The 17,527-nt window shown below is 40.6% G+C and overlaps 1 protein-coding gene across 2 annotated transcripts in view; it reads right to left on the minus strand.

The window, feature by feature from the left end:
• The window catches only part of LOC145399073 (protein phosphatase 1 regulatory subunit 14B), a 273,182-nt gene that overhangs the window by 8,021 nt on the left and 247,634 nt on the right, over window positions 1–17,527 (minus strand). For both annotated transcript variants that reach the window (XM_080271826.1, XM_080271827.1), the window contains one exon: window positions 4,067–4,315. In XM_080271826.1, coding sequence (XP_080127952.1) covers window positions 4,067–4,315 — 249 coding nt within the window. The remainder of the gene's footprint in view (window positions 1–4,066; window positions 4,316–17,527) is intronic.

A 17,527-nucleotide genomic window follows, 5' to 3' on the forward strand; every position in this document is an offset into this window, starting at 1 on the left:
TGGTGAGGATGTACTGTATGTCCTTGGAGTGAAGAGGTGAATGGCGCTTGGTGTGTAATGTGATTCAACAATCAGTTACATAACTTTACAGGTTTTGTTGCATAGCTTCCCCCCCCCCCCCAGGAAGTGGCTCAGGTAAAAACCTCAGAGTATGAAACTACAGCACAAATTAATAAAAATTAAATTTGCATCTGGATCTGATATCATTATGGCTGCATTGTGTGCATGTACACTGAATTTTATCAACAATTTTCTTTCTCTTCATAATATTAAGATGTTCTGAATGATGGCTTTACATTAGTAATATTAGGTTCTAAGAGATCTGTTACTGTGATTCACTACACAGCATATCTAAAGCAACTGTACCACTCATTACTGTAATATGAACAAGGTTGTAATGTTAACATTTACCTCTACCAAGGCAAAAAGTGTGAACATCAAGCTTCATTTCCCTTTCAGCATAGTAAATCCCCACTATACATCACCTTTATTGAATTTTTAAAGCCCCACACATATTACAGAAAACTTCCTGTTGAAATTTCAATGTTACCTATAAAGCTGGTAATAAAAACTGCCTCCCTTTGTTCCAGCCACATGGAACGAGACGTCCATCACAAACAAACTTTAATTCCCTTAAAATATTTGTGCTTTTTACACTGGAAATTCTCTCACATGGAGCTCACCATAACAACCCAATGTAAAGACAGTGGGTTGGGTTTGAATAGCACTGTTATTCCTGTGGAAATGGATGTCAGAACCGAATGCATCACACAAAAAGCCTTAAAACCAAGATTTTTACATTTTTAAAGGGAATCTGGTGTAGGCTTGAAGTAAAATACCTGTATTTACCACAAAGTATTTATATGAGCAATGACTTCTAGGAAACTTAAAACAAAAAAAAATACCATCCATACTTCCTGATCTACAATACCACCACCATCCTGTTAACACTGTATTTATCTTTTTCTATTTTCTCCAACATCGTCATTTTTGAGTTACAACTTTCTTCCTTGCCATCACAGAGCTCTGTTAGTATGGTAAGGTTTGACAATAAAAAAGAAAAAAATTTATCAGGCATTTGTCTTAAAACACACATTTTCTACATTCTATGCAAGATAATCCATGGCAAATAGAAACTGGGTTGTATCTGCTACCCATATCCAGAATTACTAATTTTTTTCAGCAAGTTAGGGTCAAAAGATGTCAAGTGTAATGCGAAGGCTGTACCTTTTACGATTACGATAGTTCATGTTTGGTTCGTGTAATGGTCACAAATACCTTCCATATGTACAGTAATCTTTCACTCACTTCCTTGAAGCCTCCTCCCCCTATGCATCATGGGCCAGTACTGGTGTAGAAGGAAAGAGCTGTAATTTAAAAACCAAGACAGTGCATAACAAATGGTTATCACCACTGAAAAACGTAAAATAATTGCTTCATAATAAGTATGTCTGATTCAGAAGTGTATGAGCCCTCATTCTGGTACAGCCACTCAAATGTTAGAGAAGTCGGCTACTGTCTTGATGGACGAGAGATCTCAGGCTGGGGCAGGGAACACTTTGATGATTTAACTATTATTAAAACAATTCTAATATATCTACCTGACCCATCAACACGTCATAACTCAAATAATACCATTACACTGATCCTAAATGAGACAAACCTGGCATGTGATCAGTTCAGTAGGTGAGTGTTAATGCCCAATGCCACTTACTGTGCATACTGTAGGTCGACTGGTGGGCCTCAGGAAATGGATTGTCTAGTTTACAATCTCACACACACACACACACACACACACACACACACACACACACACACACACACGTGTATAGTTTGTAGAGCTATTACACATACAGTATATATCTATATCTATCTCTCTACCTATGTATGTATGTATGTATGTCTGGTTTAGCCCATTTGAGGGTTTGGAGGCACGTTTGGTTTGTCTGGTCTTTTGTGATAAATGGTCTGGTTTGGTGAGAGAAAGTCTGACCCTGGGAAGGAAGTCATACTCATAACCAAGAGCAGCTAGGAGGCCAGCAACCCTATATTCAGATCTACATACCTACCGCCTCCACACACATATACCTGCATGAAAACCAACACATTACTGTACTGTAGAAGCAAGTATATGAACATACTGTATATTTAAAACAGAGGAACAGAACTAAGGAACTTTTGCTAAACCTTTATGAAAACAGCAACGTTCTTTGGAGGCATATATTTTCTTCACAGATAATCTTGGCAGGGAAAAGATAAAGAACAGAAAGCAGTTATAGATTATGTAACTGTGGAGGAAAGAAGAATCAGATAAACAGATATGAATGGAAAATCAGTTAAAAGGTCATTAACATCATCACTTCCTTGTATTATCTAAGATTAAGAAATAAGTGGAAGTACAAAAACATGAAGAAGCCAGTAGACGAAAGAATAAGGCAAGATGACTGAAATTCCTTACCGTTATATATTTAAGGATGAGACAAATAAAAAAGGTTGGTTTGACATTTAATAAAGAGAAGGATATAGAAGAGTGGAATCATGTGAAGAATGGGTATTATAAAAGCAGAAGTCGTAATAAGCGGTAAGAAAATAGTTAACGGGAGTAATCAAAGAGGTAAAGGCCTAGTTGAAAAGTAAGACAAGTGTAACCTTACTGTAGAAAAAGAAAGCAAGGAAGATTATGCTTAAGACATAGAGAGAGAGAGAGAGGGAGAGAGAGAGAGAGAGAGAGAGAATAAAACAGATGACTAGAAAAAAGTCAGAGATAAAACGGATTATATCTGTATGAAAGAAAGATTCGTGACCAGAACTGGAATGATATAACGAAATATTAAACAGCAGAAAAGGATACTAGATAAATAAATGTGGTGAAGGGGTGGAAGACAACGCTGGAAGTTTGGATGGCAGTGCGCAAGAGGATAAAGATGTGAAGACATATGGAGATAATATTTTAGTTCTCTGGCAACATCAGATAAAGAAATTTGAAGTATTAACCTACTGGGGCGTGACCTTGAGTTCTGATTGCTTTACAGTGTGGCAATGAGGTTGTATACACGGTATTTAATGCGCTTAAGTTGTATAAAAAGGCATGAATGAATGGCATTAGTGGAGAAATGATGAATATGATGGGAAAGCGATAACTAACATGATGAACAGGGTATCCAGTCCAACGAGGGATACAAGGAAAGTACCAGAAAGGTTGCAGAAAAGAATTTATGAACCCTCTATTCAGGGGGAAGGATAAGAAGAATAATTACAGATCATATTGGGTCGAATCTGATGAGCATACCAGGAAAGGTGTATGGCAGAATATGTTTGAAAAATCTCTCTCAAAATTAAATATAACTGCCTGAAAAGTGAAAAAAAAAAAAAAAATAGAAAAGACATCATCGTGTTGAAGGAGTTAAAGACTGGCAGAGAGGTTGAAAAAAAAAAAAAAAATGGGATGGATATGGTAGATAAGAAATAGTGCGAGTTCAGAGAGGTGTGTAAGGTGCGTAGGTCAGATACTTACAAAGAGGGCATTAGAAGTGAAATACACTGCAAAGAATAAGAACTGGTATAATATGCTGTATTTAAGATTTGGATGAGTATGACAGAGTGAACGGGGAGGGTTTATGGAGGGTGCTGGATATATCTGGTGTAAGAGTGTGTCTGGGACAGTAAAATCCCTTGATGGTAGTAATAGTGCATGTGAGAAGACGAGGTAGAAGTTTTGTGATACCCGTGATACTAATGTCGGGACAGGGTGACAAGGAGGCGATTCGTTTGTGGCCACTTCTTAGGGATTAAGGCGTCTGGTGATAGATAGATAGTAAGACTCATATGTGTTATGTCACTTTGGCTACTAAATACCTACATATAATTAATATCTACGGTGAACCAACTGCAAAAAGGCAGAAAGGGGAAATCGCAAAACCCTTATTCATCTAAATTCTAAAAATAAATGCAAACTTTTTAAATGCTAGAGACATTAATATATTGCAGAGAGAGAGAGAGAGAGAGAGAGAGAGAGGGGGAGAGAGAGAGAGAAACCAACAAAAACTAATAACGCGGGTTCACTCACTGGTGACGGATAGAGAGTCTGTAGTTGATCGAACATCCACATCTCCACACCCAGCCTCTTCCTGATTAAAGACATCTGGTGGGCGCCGTACTTCGCCGTCAGGTACTTTTCCTTCCTCTCTTTCACTTCCCCTATCTGGGCAAATTCGACATGTAGATTGCCCCTCGCTGGCCCACTGCGCGCCCTGTCTGGAGATCCCCCCACTGGCTGCCGCGAAGAGTACGAGGCCACACCCACCTCCATATTGCTCTGAAAGGCAAAGGATCAAATGTCAATTTTTGCATAAATCTGTAAATAAGTAAATTAATTAACCAATAAATTAAGGAAGAAAGAAAAAAAATGTTTCACAAGGAGAAGGAGAGGGAAGTTTTGGAAAATTCAGTATTGTCACGTCCCCGTCCCACACTGCCATAGGCTCCAACAGCAGTAAGTCAGTATAGGAAGGACGCTGACCAGTGAGTTGTTCTTCCTATGGTCAGCCTTTCGGTGTACAGTACCCAAGTTCAGGTCAGGCGTCGTAAATAAACACTGGCTTCTTAAGTTTGCTGTCTTTATTTTCCAAATCATTACAGTTAATGCTTGCCAACTTCACTGTTTTCACAAGTACTGGAGCTGTACAATCTTCACTAACTTCACTGACACTGAACTATACTTAAACTGAACTGAAGGCCCTCTAGTCCCTCCCCCATCCTTATATAATCTTGCATTATACTCTTCGAGTATACTCTAGCTACAACAGTTGCCAAATCAGAGACATCCAAAACATGACGGAGTTTTCTTACATTACATAAGATTCTGAATGCTTTAGCATACAAACTGAAATAAAATTACATAATTTCACAATCGCATAAATAAAACAATACAGACAAAATAAAATGGATAATAAGAATGAATGCATAACTTTACAAAGTACCTCCAGTCACAGAAGCAGGCTTTCTGGTAACTCTGGCACGTAATGAGAAAAATCGAGAATCATCGGGAATACTCCAGCACTACCGATACCTACCTGGAAAATCTTGCTTCTCAACAGTATGGATGTTCCTGAAATGGTGAATTTCTGAAAGTATTAGGCAAAAGGTGCCAAGATTTCATAAATACTGGGAATAAAAATGTGTGGGTTGTAGTGCAGCTCATTATAGGTATTTTGACAGGTGCTATAGTTATATCTGTAAAATGGGTTTCATCTGTGCGGAGTAACGCAATCTCGACTAACGATAACTTCCCACTAGAACAGGGACCTGAAAACTATTACTGTATTCTTAAAAATAGGTTTAATAATCTGAATCTGTGATAAAGTATTAAGGCAGCACAAATGTCCGTTAATGTGTGCGAAAACTGATACTGGACGGAGAGCCAGGATAAAATGGAAAACGACTATCAGAGTGACTGGAGGTTTGGGGTCGAATTCTCAGTGGATTTGGAAAGCTATTTTTTTTTTTTTTTTTTTCTTTTTTTTTTTAAGCACACATACACCCTAATACCTTCTTGTATGATACTGATCCACTCTATGTCGACATCTAAAGATACAAAAAACACAGACTACATGAGAATAGCAACAGGTAATATTCAAATAAATCACTAAGGAGGAGAAGCTACAGGGTTACTGAAACTGATATTGACTGAATCTGATTTGTGGCCAAGTAAATGTAATCAGTGTCACTTGCTGCGACTATACAAGCCTCATTTTCATATTCCATGAGAGAAGCACAAGACGAGACGGGTCAGATAATGCCAACTGTACATGGATTAAAATACACAGTATCTCAGTAAGCAAAAATAACAAGAAATACTTTACACTGATCTCTTCACTAAAGGGTAAATGAAGACTGTTTATAATCCATTAATTACAAGAGGTAGGCCTATATCCTGAGGTGAGCAAAAATCATCGGAAAGTAGAAAGAACGAAATACAATAAAATCTCATCGTACTTAGAGAAATAAACGAGCAGTCTGCAAGAAGTGTGTGTGTGTGTGTGTGTGTGTGTGTGTGTGTGTGTGTGTGTGTGTGTGTGTACGACTAAGTGACGTGCACACAGTAAATTTGGGTGCTTCGTGGACACTATGAGTATATTTGGGCGAGTTTTATGCATACAGTGAGTAAGTTTGAAGAATGTAAGTATATCTGAGTGAGCTTTGTTAATAAGTCAAGTGAGCTTTGTTAAGTACCGTCGTGTCGCATCTGGGGGCCGAATACAGGGAGGTGGGCAACGTTGACATGGCCGGCGATAGAGATGAGCTTATCTTATCGGCACTGACAAGCCCATCAGACCCACGCTGGGGCTGTGAGGGAAGCTGGACCCCCCCCCCTCGCCTCTATCTTCTCATTTCAACCCTTTCACTTCGCTGATGAGTTTTCTTATTTTGTTACCTTTAGACGATTTTATCAAGTTTTCTTATTGATTTTCCTTTTCCTGCTGACCTTTTGTAAATAATAATAATAATAATAATAAACCTGGGGATATGACAAGGTAGACCTTACCTTCTATCCGTATTTTACAAATCTCTCTATCCTTATTTTTTCACCCCTCTATCCCTATTTTTCATCCCTACATCCCTATTTTCTCAGTCCCTCTATCAACATTTTTTTTCAATCCCTCTATCTATATTTTTCTTCAATCCTTCTATCCGTATTTTCTCAATCCCTCTATCAACATTTTTTTCAATCCCTCTACCTATATTTTTCTTCAATCCCTCTATCCGTATTTTTTCAATCCCTCTATCCGTATTTTTTCAATCCCTCTATCTATATTTTTCTTCAATCCCTCTATCCGTATTTTTTCAATCCCTATATCAACATTTTTTTCAATCCCTCTACCTATATTTTTCTTCAATCCCTCTATCCGTATTCTTTCAATCCCTCTATCCCTATTTTTTCAATCCCTCTATCCCTTTTTTTTTCAACTCCTCTACCCATATTTCTTCAGTGCCGCTAGCCCATCGTTTTCAACTCCACTATCCTTACTCTTCACCTCTATCCTTACTTTTCAGTTTCTTTATCACTATTTTTCCTATCCCTCTATCCCTATTATATTAACCCCTTCAACACAGGGACATCTTTTCTATTTTATTCTTGTCACTTCTCGGACAATAATAATATATACTGTATATTTTTTCTTTTTTTTTGAGGGGTAGGTTTCTCAAATTAAAGGAGTTATACATTAACATTCATTAACCCCTTCACAACGAGAGTGGGGGAGGTCCAAAACTGAATAAAACTGATTGGCGTCATCTCTAAACAAACACATAATTAAATACGTAAAAAATAAACACACACACACACACATACATATATATATATATATATATATATATATATATATATATATATATATATATATATATATAATGACATTACTAGACTTAATGGAATTGATTATCCTTTTTTTTTTTAAGTTATGATTGCAGACTCTTTTCGGTAACACCACTAAATTAACTTTGTGATTTCTTTCTGTTACAACCCTTATTCTCTCTCTCTCTCTCCTTTACCCCTGCCTTCTTCCTCTCCCTCCATTATTCTTATTACGTTCATAATTGGCTGGAAAGAGGGCAAGGTATAAACAAGGACAAGAGGGTGTGGGTGGCAAGTGGACGAAAAGTGGGTGGGAAGTGGATGAAAAGTGGGTGGGAAGTGGACGAAATGTGGGTGGGAAGTGGACGAAAAGTGGGTGTGAAGTGAAAGAAAAATGGGTGGAAAGTGGACGAAAAAATGGGTGGAAAGTGGACGAGAAGTGGGCAAAAAGTGGGTGGGAAGTGAGCAAAAAGTGGGTGGGAAGTGGGCAAAAAGTGGGTGGGAAGTGGGCAAAAAGTGGGTGGAAAGTGGGACAGAAGTGAGTGGGACGTGGACGAAAAGTGGGTGGGAAGTGGGACAAAAGAGGGTCGGACTTTGGATCGAAGTGGATGGAAAGTAGGTGGAAGTGAAACGTGGGTGGGAAGTGAATGGGAAATGGAACAGAAGTGAGTGTTAGGTGAGTGGGATACTGGCGGGAAAGGCAGTGATGGGCGCGGGTGGGTTGTGGGGTGCGAGGTGCTGGGCGTGGGGTGGGGGTTGGATGGGAGGGCGGTGATGGGCGGGGGTGAAGGCTGTATTGACCCGCCCGCAACACCCACCCCCTGAAATGCGCTTCTCTCTCTCTCTCTCTCTGTTATTGAAGCCGGGCAGAGCAAGGTCTTTAGGCTTCCACACCAACACCACTACAACCAAATACCATAACACTACACAACCATATCACTACAATACACAACCATACAAAATTACAACACAACCATACGACCATTGCACTGAAGAGCACCATTACCATACGTTAACACTGCAAACTATTCCTACTTTATCTAACCCCACTACACAGCAACACTATCTTGCAACACTAAATACGAAAACAGTATATAACAACAATACAAACTATAGTACCCGACCAAACATTAACCCTATGGAGCAACAAATCCAAACAGTATCAAAAGTAAACAGCAACATACCCACAAAGTAACACACACACACACACACACACACACACACACACACACACACCTCCAGAGTGAGATGTAAACAGCAAAGAAAACGCCACAACACCACCAACACCGCTCGCCAGCCTCTGACCCTTAATCACACACACACACACACACACACACACACACACACCATCCTCCAACCCGTAATCAGATCAGCCCAAGCGATGACAAAATAAACCACAGAAGCGCGGACAATTCCCAACTCCTACACACTTAATGGTAAACACAGGCTCAACAACTCCGTATACTCACTCATTCGCTTGCCTTATATATTCGTTAAAGCAATGAATATACCTCTCTCTCTCTCTCTCTCTCTCTCTCTCTCTCTCTCTCTCTCTCTCTCTCTCTCTCTCTCTCTCTCACGTCATATTGGTCTAGTCACTCAATATAACCACTCCCTTGCGTTATACTCACGTAGTCACACAACTGAGTCACTGAATATACCCGTTTGCTTACATCAATGCAGTATAAGGGTGAATCACTGGTTATACCCTCTAGCTTGTGTTATAAAGATGTCACTGGGCATATAATCTCCCTCGCTTGTGTTATATTCATGGATTCGTAAGGTGTAATCTGTGTATAACTGTAAATCCTAATCTATTATCTTTAACACATTCATTTTGGTGATGAAGAGGGACACCTTCATGTGGTGGCACTGATATAGCCGTACCGTGGAGCTGCCCGGTTATACAGACGTCCCTTAACTCCCTCCCTATCCCCCAAAAGGAGGATGGTGGACTTCAAAAGGAGGACAACTTAAGCCTGCAGTCCACTGGGTTAACGTTTCAGATGAAACCAAAGGCTACAAACTACTACTACTACTAACCCATTCATTACGACTGCTCTCTCCTAAACCAAATACACTCGTCGAGGGCTTGCATCAGTGTAATACAAACGGCATCATGTTGAGTGGTGTTGAAATTATAACATCTTGCCAATAAATCATTACATCGATCCAGAATGAGACACCCTGGCATGTATTCAGTAGGGACAGTAGGTGTTAGCGCCGAAGTGGTGGCCTGTGGAAGGTTTATGGAACGTAAGAGAACTGCTGCACCTTAGGGAACGGGTTGCTGAATCTATGCCCAGAGTCGAATGCACAAAAACAAGCAAGAAAAAAATTAAAAATATACCGTATGTGGATATTATCTTTCATCTGAGCAATTCAAGACACCATTAACTAGAGATACATTTTTTCATATCCCCTCACTATCAGAGGTTTTTCCCTAAGCCGAAAAAAAAGGCAACAAATATTACACACGTCATCGTACTGAAGTAGCAGAGGCCGTTATGTCCCATGGCTCAACTGCGCGTCAACCCGGTGGACTGCACGCTGAAGTTGCCCCTATCCTGCTGCCCATCATCCTCTTTTCGGGGGATAGGGAAGGAACTGAGGGACGTTTGTATAACCAGGGAGCGATGTCACCCAGTCATGTCAGTGCTAACAAGTGAAGGCGTCCCTTTCCAGTATAATAAATGAGCAAATGCAACGAAGATCTGCTCCACAACGCTACAGGCTTTAGTTAGCTTGCCAGGGAAGCTTCATGACTAAAACAAACTTTCGTATTTAATTATCCTGTAAGCTCAGACACACAGTTGGGCTTAGCAGTAGTTTTGATTAGGTACGCTGGTACCGTGTACCAGGCGCTTAAATTAACCTCTCTCTCTCTCTCTCTCTCTCTCTCTCTCTCTCTCTCATATCTGTAGCAAACCTGTGAGTGGAGTTTTGCGTGAGCTTGTGATTGGTGCGCATATGAGAGTCTGCATCTGTGACCCCACGTCGTACCGTATGCGATAGGGCGGGGTAGAGATAAGGACGAGGGAGACAGGAGGTGGGGAGGGAAGGAGGGAAAGAGGGAAGCAGGTATAGAAAGAGTAAAAGGAGGGCAACAGAGTGAGAGAAGGAGGAATAGAGGAAAGCAGAAGGGAAGGAAGGGAAGGGAGCAGGGAAGGTGTGAGAAGGAAAAGAGAGGGGAGAGGACAGGAAGAAGAAATGAAAGTAGAACTGAGGGAAGAGAGGAGGAGAGAAGAAAGGAGTGAGGAGACGGGAAGCTGGAAATGGAAAGCAGTGGAGAAATAAGAGAGGCTGGGAGGAAGAGGCAGCGAGAGAAGCAGGAGAAAAAGAGAGGAGGGAAGGGGAGCAGAACAAAGGAGAGGGGATAGGAAAGCAAAAAGAGGAATGTAAGAGTGATAGATGATGGAAGGAGGAAAAGAAGAGAGTAACGAGAAAGAGGAAAAGATGCAAGAGAAGAGAAATTATATGGAGGGAAAGAAGAGGCCCAGGATAAGAGGAAAAGAGAAGAGGGAAAGAAAAGAAAAGAAGGAAGAGTATGAACGAGGCCAGAGAGGAGAGGACGAAGAGATGAGAAAAGGGAAGGAAGGAGAGAGGAGAGAAGAGGGGGATCAGAAGAAATAAGAGGACGATAAGCAAGGGAAGGGAGAGGAGACGAAGAGGAAGAGGAAAGGATGAAAAAGAGGAAGGAGGGAATGAACTATAAAGAGAAGTTGAAGCGCCAAAGGAAAGGAGAGGAGGAAGACGAAGAGGAGGGGGCAGAGGAAGTGTGAGAGAAGGAGAGGAAAAACGAGGAAGAAGGAAAATGAGACTAAGAAAGAGGGTGGAAAAAAAAAAAAAAAAAAAAAAAAAGCAAAGAAACGAGTCTGGGATGAGAAATGGTAGAGAAGAAAAAATCATGGGAAGGAAGAAGGGGTGAGGGAGAGAGGGGAGAGCAGGACAAGAAAAGGGAAAGGATAGGAGAGGAGAGGGGGAAGAAAGAAGGAAAGATGAAGGTCAGGCACTTCAACATGAGGACGTAATTTTGGAGTTTATTCTTGTTACTATGTTTCTTTTATCCTAACCTGACCCACAATTTCGTCCTTTTGCAGCTAATTACACGAAGCTGAATGAGGGAAAGATTTCACTGCGGCTCAAGGACTTTTCATGGCACTTCTTCGTGACTAACATTAACTTCTAGTGTTGAAGATGGACAGATGACAAATTTAAGCCCAGTCAGGGTAAAAGGAGTATACTATTTTTTTTTTTTTTTTTTTTTTTTTAAGAGCGCCGCCTAGCAGGGAAGGGGTTAATGAAGGCTGTATCTAACCCCCAACTGAAAAAAAATCATTAATGAAAAAATCTGGAAATAGGACGATAAAAACAATAAATAAATGAATGACTAAATAAAAAAAAAATACGTCATCTAACTGAAGAGGTTGTAGAAAGCCCTATACCAAACGGCCTTCGAAAGATCAATAAGTCTGATGCTGTTTGCTTTCATCTCTCTTCCTACGAAAAAAAGGATGGTGGAGAGGAAGGGAGAGAAAGGTCACGAGGGGAGAGGAATGACAGACGAAAGGACAGGAGAGAGAGAGAGAGAGAGAGAGAGAGAGAGAGAGAGAGAGAGAGAGAGAGGATTTAACATTTAACCCTAGCAGGACCTCTAGTGGTGAAGGGATTAATTAAGGCTAAAACAAACCCCTCCAATGAATCTCCTAAGCAGAGTAAAATCGTCTGGTAGTACGAGGGATTAATCATGCCGGCAAAAGGGATCAATCTACAAGTGCATCATCGTGTTGAAGGGGTTCCACTGTGCCTCCCTTATCAGACTGTACCGCGTTCAAGTTTGTCTAATCACGTATCAGTCCCACAAAGTTATCTGCCGGTACTTCCTTCCCCCCCCCCCTCTCTCTCTCTCTCTCTCTCAAAAGGCGAAAGTACACGCGTCCTTACTCACTCTTTGTTCAAACGCCCACTCACGCATTCAATTACTGATTCATTTATGCACACACACTCGAGCACTAAATCATTTAATAAACATTTTGACTCGTTTACAGACATTCGCTGACTTACACACATTCGGATTTTTACAGTCATTCATTTTGTACACTTTTGGAAGGTAATTTTTGACAATCATTTTTTCAACAGACAAACGTTTCTTGCATACATGTTTTTACAATCATTCGTGTTTCCACATTCACTCACCAACACAATGTTCACTTACACTGTTCTTATTCATTAAACGTTCATTTTAGCACACGATCAGTTACTTACAACATTTACTTATCCATTTACATACTTTTCAAGTCTTTCCGACAAGGAGAGTGTTTTCACCCCTGTTTGTTGTTTACTTGTTTGTTTGTTGGCAGGATTACTAAAAAATTAAGAGAGATTTGGACCAAAGTTGGTGGGTAGATAGCCCACGTCCCAGGAAACAATCGATTAACTTTTGGGACCGATCCGGATCGTATTGCACATTCTGGATCCCGAAAACATTATTTATTTATTTATTTACTTGTGTGTGTGTGTGTGTGTGTGTGGAAAATCATAATCAATGAGAAAACCAACCCATTATGAAGAGTGGTTTGGAAATTATGTTGCCCTTGTCGGAGAGATGCGCTCCACTGAGTGCCCCTCTAGTTTACTTATGTTGCAGTCAAACTTTCCTTCATGTATTTGTTCATATACACACATATTATTCACACACAATTCTTTGCATAATTTAACAGTTACAAGTTCGATCCTTACAACTTCACCACACATGTTCCTTTACACTTTCCATCAGTGATATATATTCAATTACATACTCAGGCTTTACACATTATCAGTTACACAATGGATCGTAAACACTCCATCATTTATTTCCAGGTACATTTACAAATTCCTTACTTTATAAATATTCAATTAGTTAACACGTTTCTTTGCACGCACGCACACACACACACACACACACACACACACACACACACACACACACACACACACACACACACGCATTTAAATTAAAAGAAGTAGAGTACACAAGTATTCGCCCAATTTCAAACAAGCCTACTTTCTCTCTCTCTCTCAAATCTAATTATCTGCCCAACTCAAGACCTCTCAGACGAAATTAACTCGTCCATCAAAATTAGTCCAAAAATTAACTTCGAAACATTTACCATTCTCTATCATCTACTTTCCATTACGGCCACCCTTACTACCTACCACACACTGCCTTCCTCACCACCTACCATACACCGCCTACCTCACCACTTACCACACACTGCCTACCTCATTACCTGGCACACACTGCCTACCAAACCACCTACCGTACGAGTATATTGCCTACCTCACCACCTACCACCTATCACACACTGCCTACCTCACCACCTAATGTACACTGCCTACTCTGCTTACCTTACCACTACCACACACTGCCAACGTCACCACTTACCGCACTCAAATGACTTCACTACCCATCGTTTCCAACCAAATGTACCTTACGTCACACATCATTAATTCTTCACTAACCCTATCAATCCTATCACCTCCCCAAGCCTACCTACCGATGCATTTTTACCCATACCTTCACCATCCCCTTCCCTCGTCCCGTTACTTTTCCAATTTACCCTCATCACCACCTAAACTGGTTCTGTCATTCACCATCTACTTTCTAAAATTAACCTCCCTCAGCTCATCAGCTTTTCATGCGGACCCACTGTTTGGTTATTTATATGCCCTTCAGTCCCCTCCCTATCTCGCAAAAAGAAGATGGTGGACTGGAGAAGGACAACTTTAGCCAGCAATCTACAGGGTTCGCTTTCGGATGAGCTTGGGGACAGTAATAATAGGCAAACACATTTTACTCATGCCATCACCATCACTCCCCTCTTCCTGTTACCTGTCCATCCATCCCTCAATACCACTTACGCTGATCCATTTGGAGCATCACACTAATCCAAACACTCATCACCCTTATTCCAACTCTGTCTTCCTCCCATACCTCCTCCCATTTTCTCACTTGTTTTAATGATGCTTTCCCCACCGCCACCCTCGTCCTGTTACCTGTCCAAGTTACCTCTCCCCACCACTTACACTGATCCAGGTATAGCACTACCTTAATCCAAATATCCACCCGCTACATTCCAACACTAATCCTCCACATCCTGTCAACCATTTTAAACACACACTTTACTCATATATTCCTCACCTGCCTCCCTCCCTACCTCCTGTTACCTGTCCAATTTACCTCCATCTCCATCGTCCATCGTCCACTTAGAATTAGACTTACACCCACCCACAATTCACACCCGTCCACACCTGTTCGCACTCCCTCATTCAAACTACCAAGTGAAGCTGTTTAGTGCTCACGAATGCCCAGTGTAAACGTTTAGAGCTCACGAATAACCACTGAAAACATTTAGAGCTCACGAATACTCAGTGAAAATATTTAGCGTTCACGAATATCCAGTGAAAACTTTTGGAGCTCACGAATATCCAGTGAAAACTTTTGGAGCTCACGAATATCAAGTGAAAACCTTTAGAGCTCACGAATATCCAGTGAAAACCTTTAGAGCTCACGAATATCCAGTGAAAACCTTTAGAGCTCACGAATATCCAGTGAAAGTTTTTGGAGCTCACGAATGTCCAGTGAAAGTTTTTGGAGCTCACGAATATCCAGTGAAAATCTTTAGAGCTCACGAATACCCAGGGAAAACAGAGTTTCCGAATTCCCAGTGAAAATATTTAAGAGCTCACGCATTCCCTGAGACAGCAAGACAGGACAGGACAGGGACACGTGCGAGGATATTGAAAAATCCACTCCACGCACCTTGAAAAGAAAAAAGAAAAAAAGAAAAATAAGTGTCCATTCCAACCAGCTCCTCCTCTTTTCACTCTGTCTGCTGGAGTGAGAGGGAGGGAAATGGGGGGGGGGGTGGAGTGGGCAGTGGTGATGCAAGATAATGGTGATGTCAACTTTGAAATTGGTAGTCAGGAATAGAAATAATGAAAAACAAAGAAACAAGGGAATGGTGAAGGAAATGTTGAAAATGCTAGGAAGTTGGAAACTAAAAATAAAGATGCATGAGAATGATGTCAATGTTGAAAATACTAGAAAGAAATGGAAATAAAAAAAACTAAAGAAGCATGAGAGTGGAGAAGTCAGTATTGAAAATATTTGGAAAAATGGAAATAAATAAATAAATAAACAGAGAATGGGGAAGTCAATGGTGAAAATAGAAAGAAGTTGAGGAAGTAGGTGAAAAAACAAGTAGAAAACGCTTTGATGAGTGAACTTTATCATAATAATCCTTTTACTCAACCCTGGCTTACATTTTTGTCTTATTGCAGATTATTTCACGTATTTAAATGACGGAACATGACGATAATATAGTTCTGCATCAAAGCATTTCATCATGAGTTCCATCGAACTCCAATGTTAATCTCTTGTTACAGCTCAGTATTCAAGATGGAAAGATGGCAATTTTAGACCACGTTAGAGTAAAAAACGTATAGTGTTTGATATAAATATGAAATGATATTTGGCTGAGGTGGGCTACACAGACCTTGCACCTACTATGACATTTAGATGAAACTATGGCATTTAAAATAGACTGTGACATTTAAAATAGAATTTGGTATTTAAAACAGACTATGATATTTAAGACAGACTACGGTATGATATTTAAAACAGACTATGGCATTTAAAACAGACTATGACATTTAAAACAGACTATGACATTTAAAAAAGACTATGGTATTTAAAAAAGACCATGGCATTTAAAAAAACTGACATTTAAAACAAACCACAACCATGGCATTTAAAACTAACAAACACAACTCGTTATCAGGCTACGCAAAAACACTGTAAACTCATCTCTCAAGGCGACTATGCCCCAGTTTTTATTTATTTATTTTTTTTCCTGTTCCTAGCCAAAGTTCAACTGGATAAGCTCGCCAATTTAGCTTAACCCCTTCAGTCCAAGAACGTGTACTTTCACAGACTTCCAAGCCTGTTTTCAGCAATGATTTTTCCATTCTCTTTCTTTTTATCGTCACTGCTATCTTTCTGCGATTTCATGGAGAACATTTTTTTTTTCCCCCTAAGCTGGATGAGTTACAGACAGCCTTCATTAACCCCTCTCACTACTAAGGTACTTTTTCCATTCTGAACACAAACTGAATGCGGATTTTCAGGGCCCATCACTTAATGCTCCTGGTGTGGTGTGGGTAATATTGCGTTGTGCCATGTGGATGCGTGATTTTGCTTGTTGCGTGGCGTGATATGGGAGGGTGATATTGCGTGGTGTGGTGTGGGAGGGTGATTTTGCGTGGTGTGGTGTGGGAGGGTGATTTTGTGTGGTGTGGTATGGAAGGGTGATTTTGCATGGTGTGGTGTGAGGGTGATTTTGCGTGGTGAGGTGTGAGGGTGATTTTGCGTGGTGTGGTGTGGAAGAGTGAATTTGCTTGGTGTGGTGTGGGAGGGTGATTCTGTGTGGTGTGGTATGTGTTATGGTGTAGTGTGGTGTGGATTCGCTAAAGTCTACGGGATTCAATAAACCTGTCTACGGAAATGGAAACATGTTGCGTCCCAAAATCAATAACGAGACAGACAGGTCCGTTCCTAGAGATGCTCCCGCCTCTAAAATACCTTGCTGTAGTCCCAATAAAAATAAGAAAAATAACGTCCTTGTGCTGACGGGGGTAAAATGCAGTGAATAGAGTAGCCATTTTTTATAACCAAAATGAAGGACATGACCAGACTACCACAGGGGACGGTATACTCGTAGATTTAGATTCCGTAACCCTTCTTTCTCATGGATTTACCTTGCATCTCACACCTTTTTATTCCCTACCGATATTAGACTCATAAATAAAATATATATATGCATGAGAATATTAAGGTGTGATAAGCAAAATAAACAGCTAAGGAACAGGTGCTAAGAAGCCTCCTAAAACAACGAGGATACGGCCAAGGGACTGGGTTTAGACCTACCGTACGTCATTCCTCCGTCACAACATACAGAGCTCCACCTTCGCCTCCCTCCTCGTCTGCCCACCACACTCACTAATAATTTACAATCCCAGTTTCCAGCCACCGTCACACCCCCACACCATCCCGGAGGAAGAAGGAAGATAACACACACCACAGAGAATTTCTATTGCTATCTAATTATACTGTGACTATACCTCAAAGCTTTC

Source organism: Coenobita brevimanus, chromosome 47 (assembly GCF_032717465.1).
Source record: "Coenobita brevimanus isolate Jiangsu-jjx chromosome 47, ASM3271746v2, whole genome shotgun sequence".
In the NCBI taxonomy this organism is placed as follows: domain Eukaryota; kingdom Metazoa; phylum Arthropoda; class Malacostraca; order Decapoda; family Coenobitidae; genus Coenobita; species Coenobita brevimanus.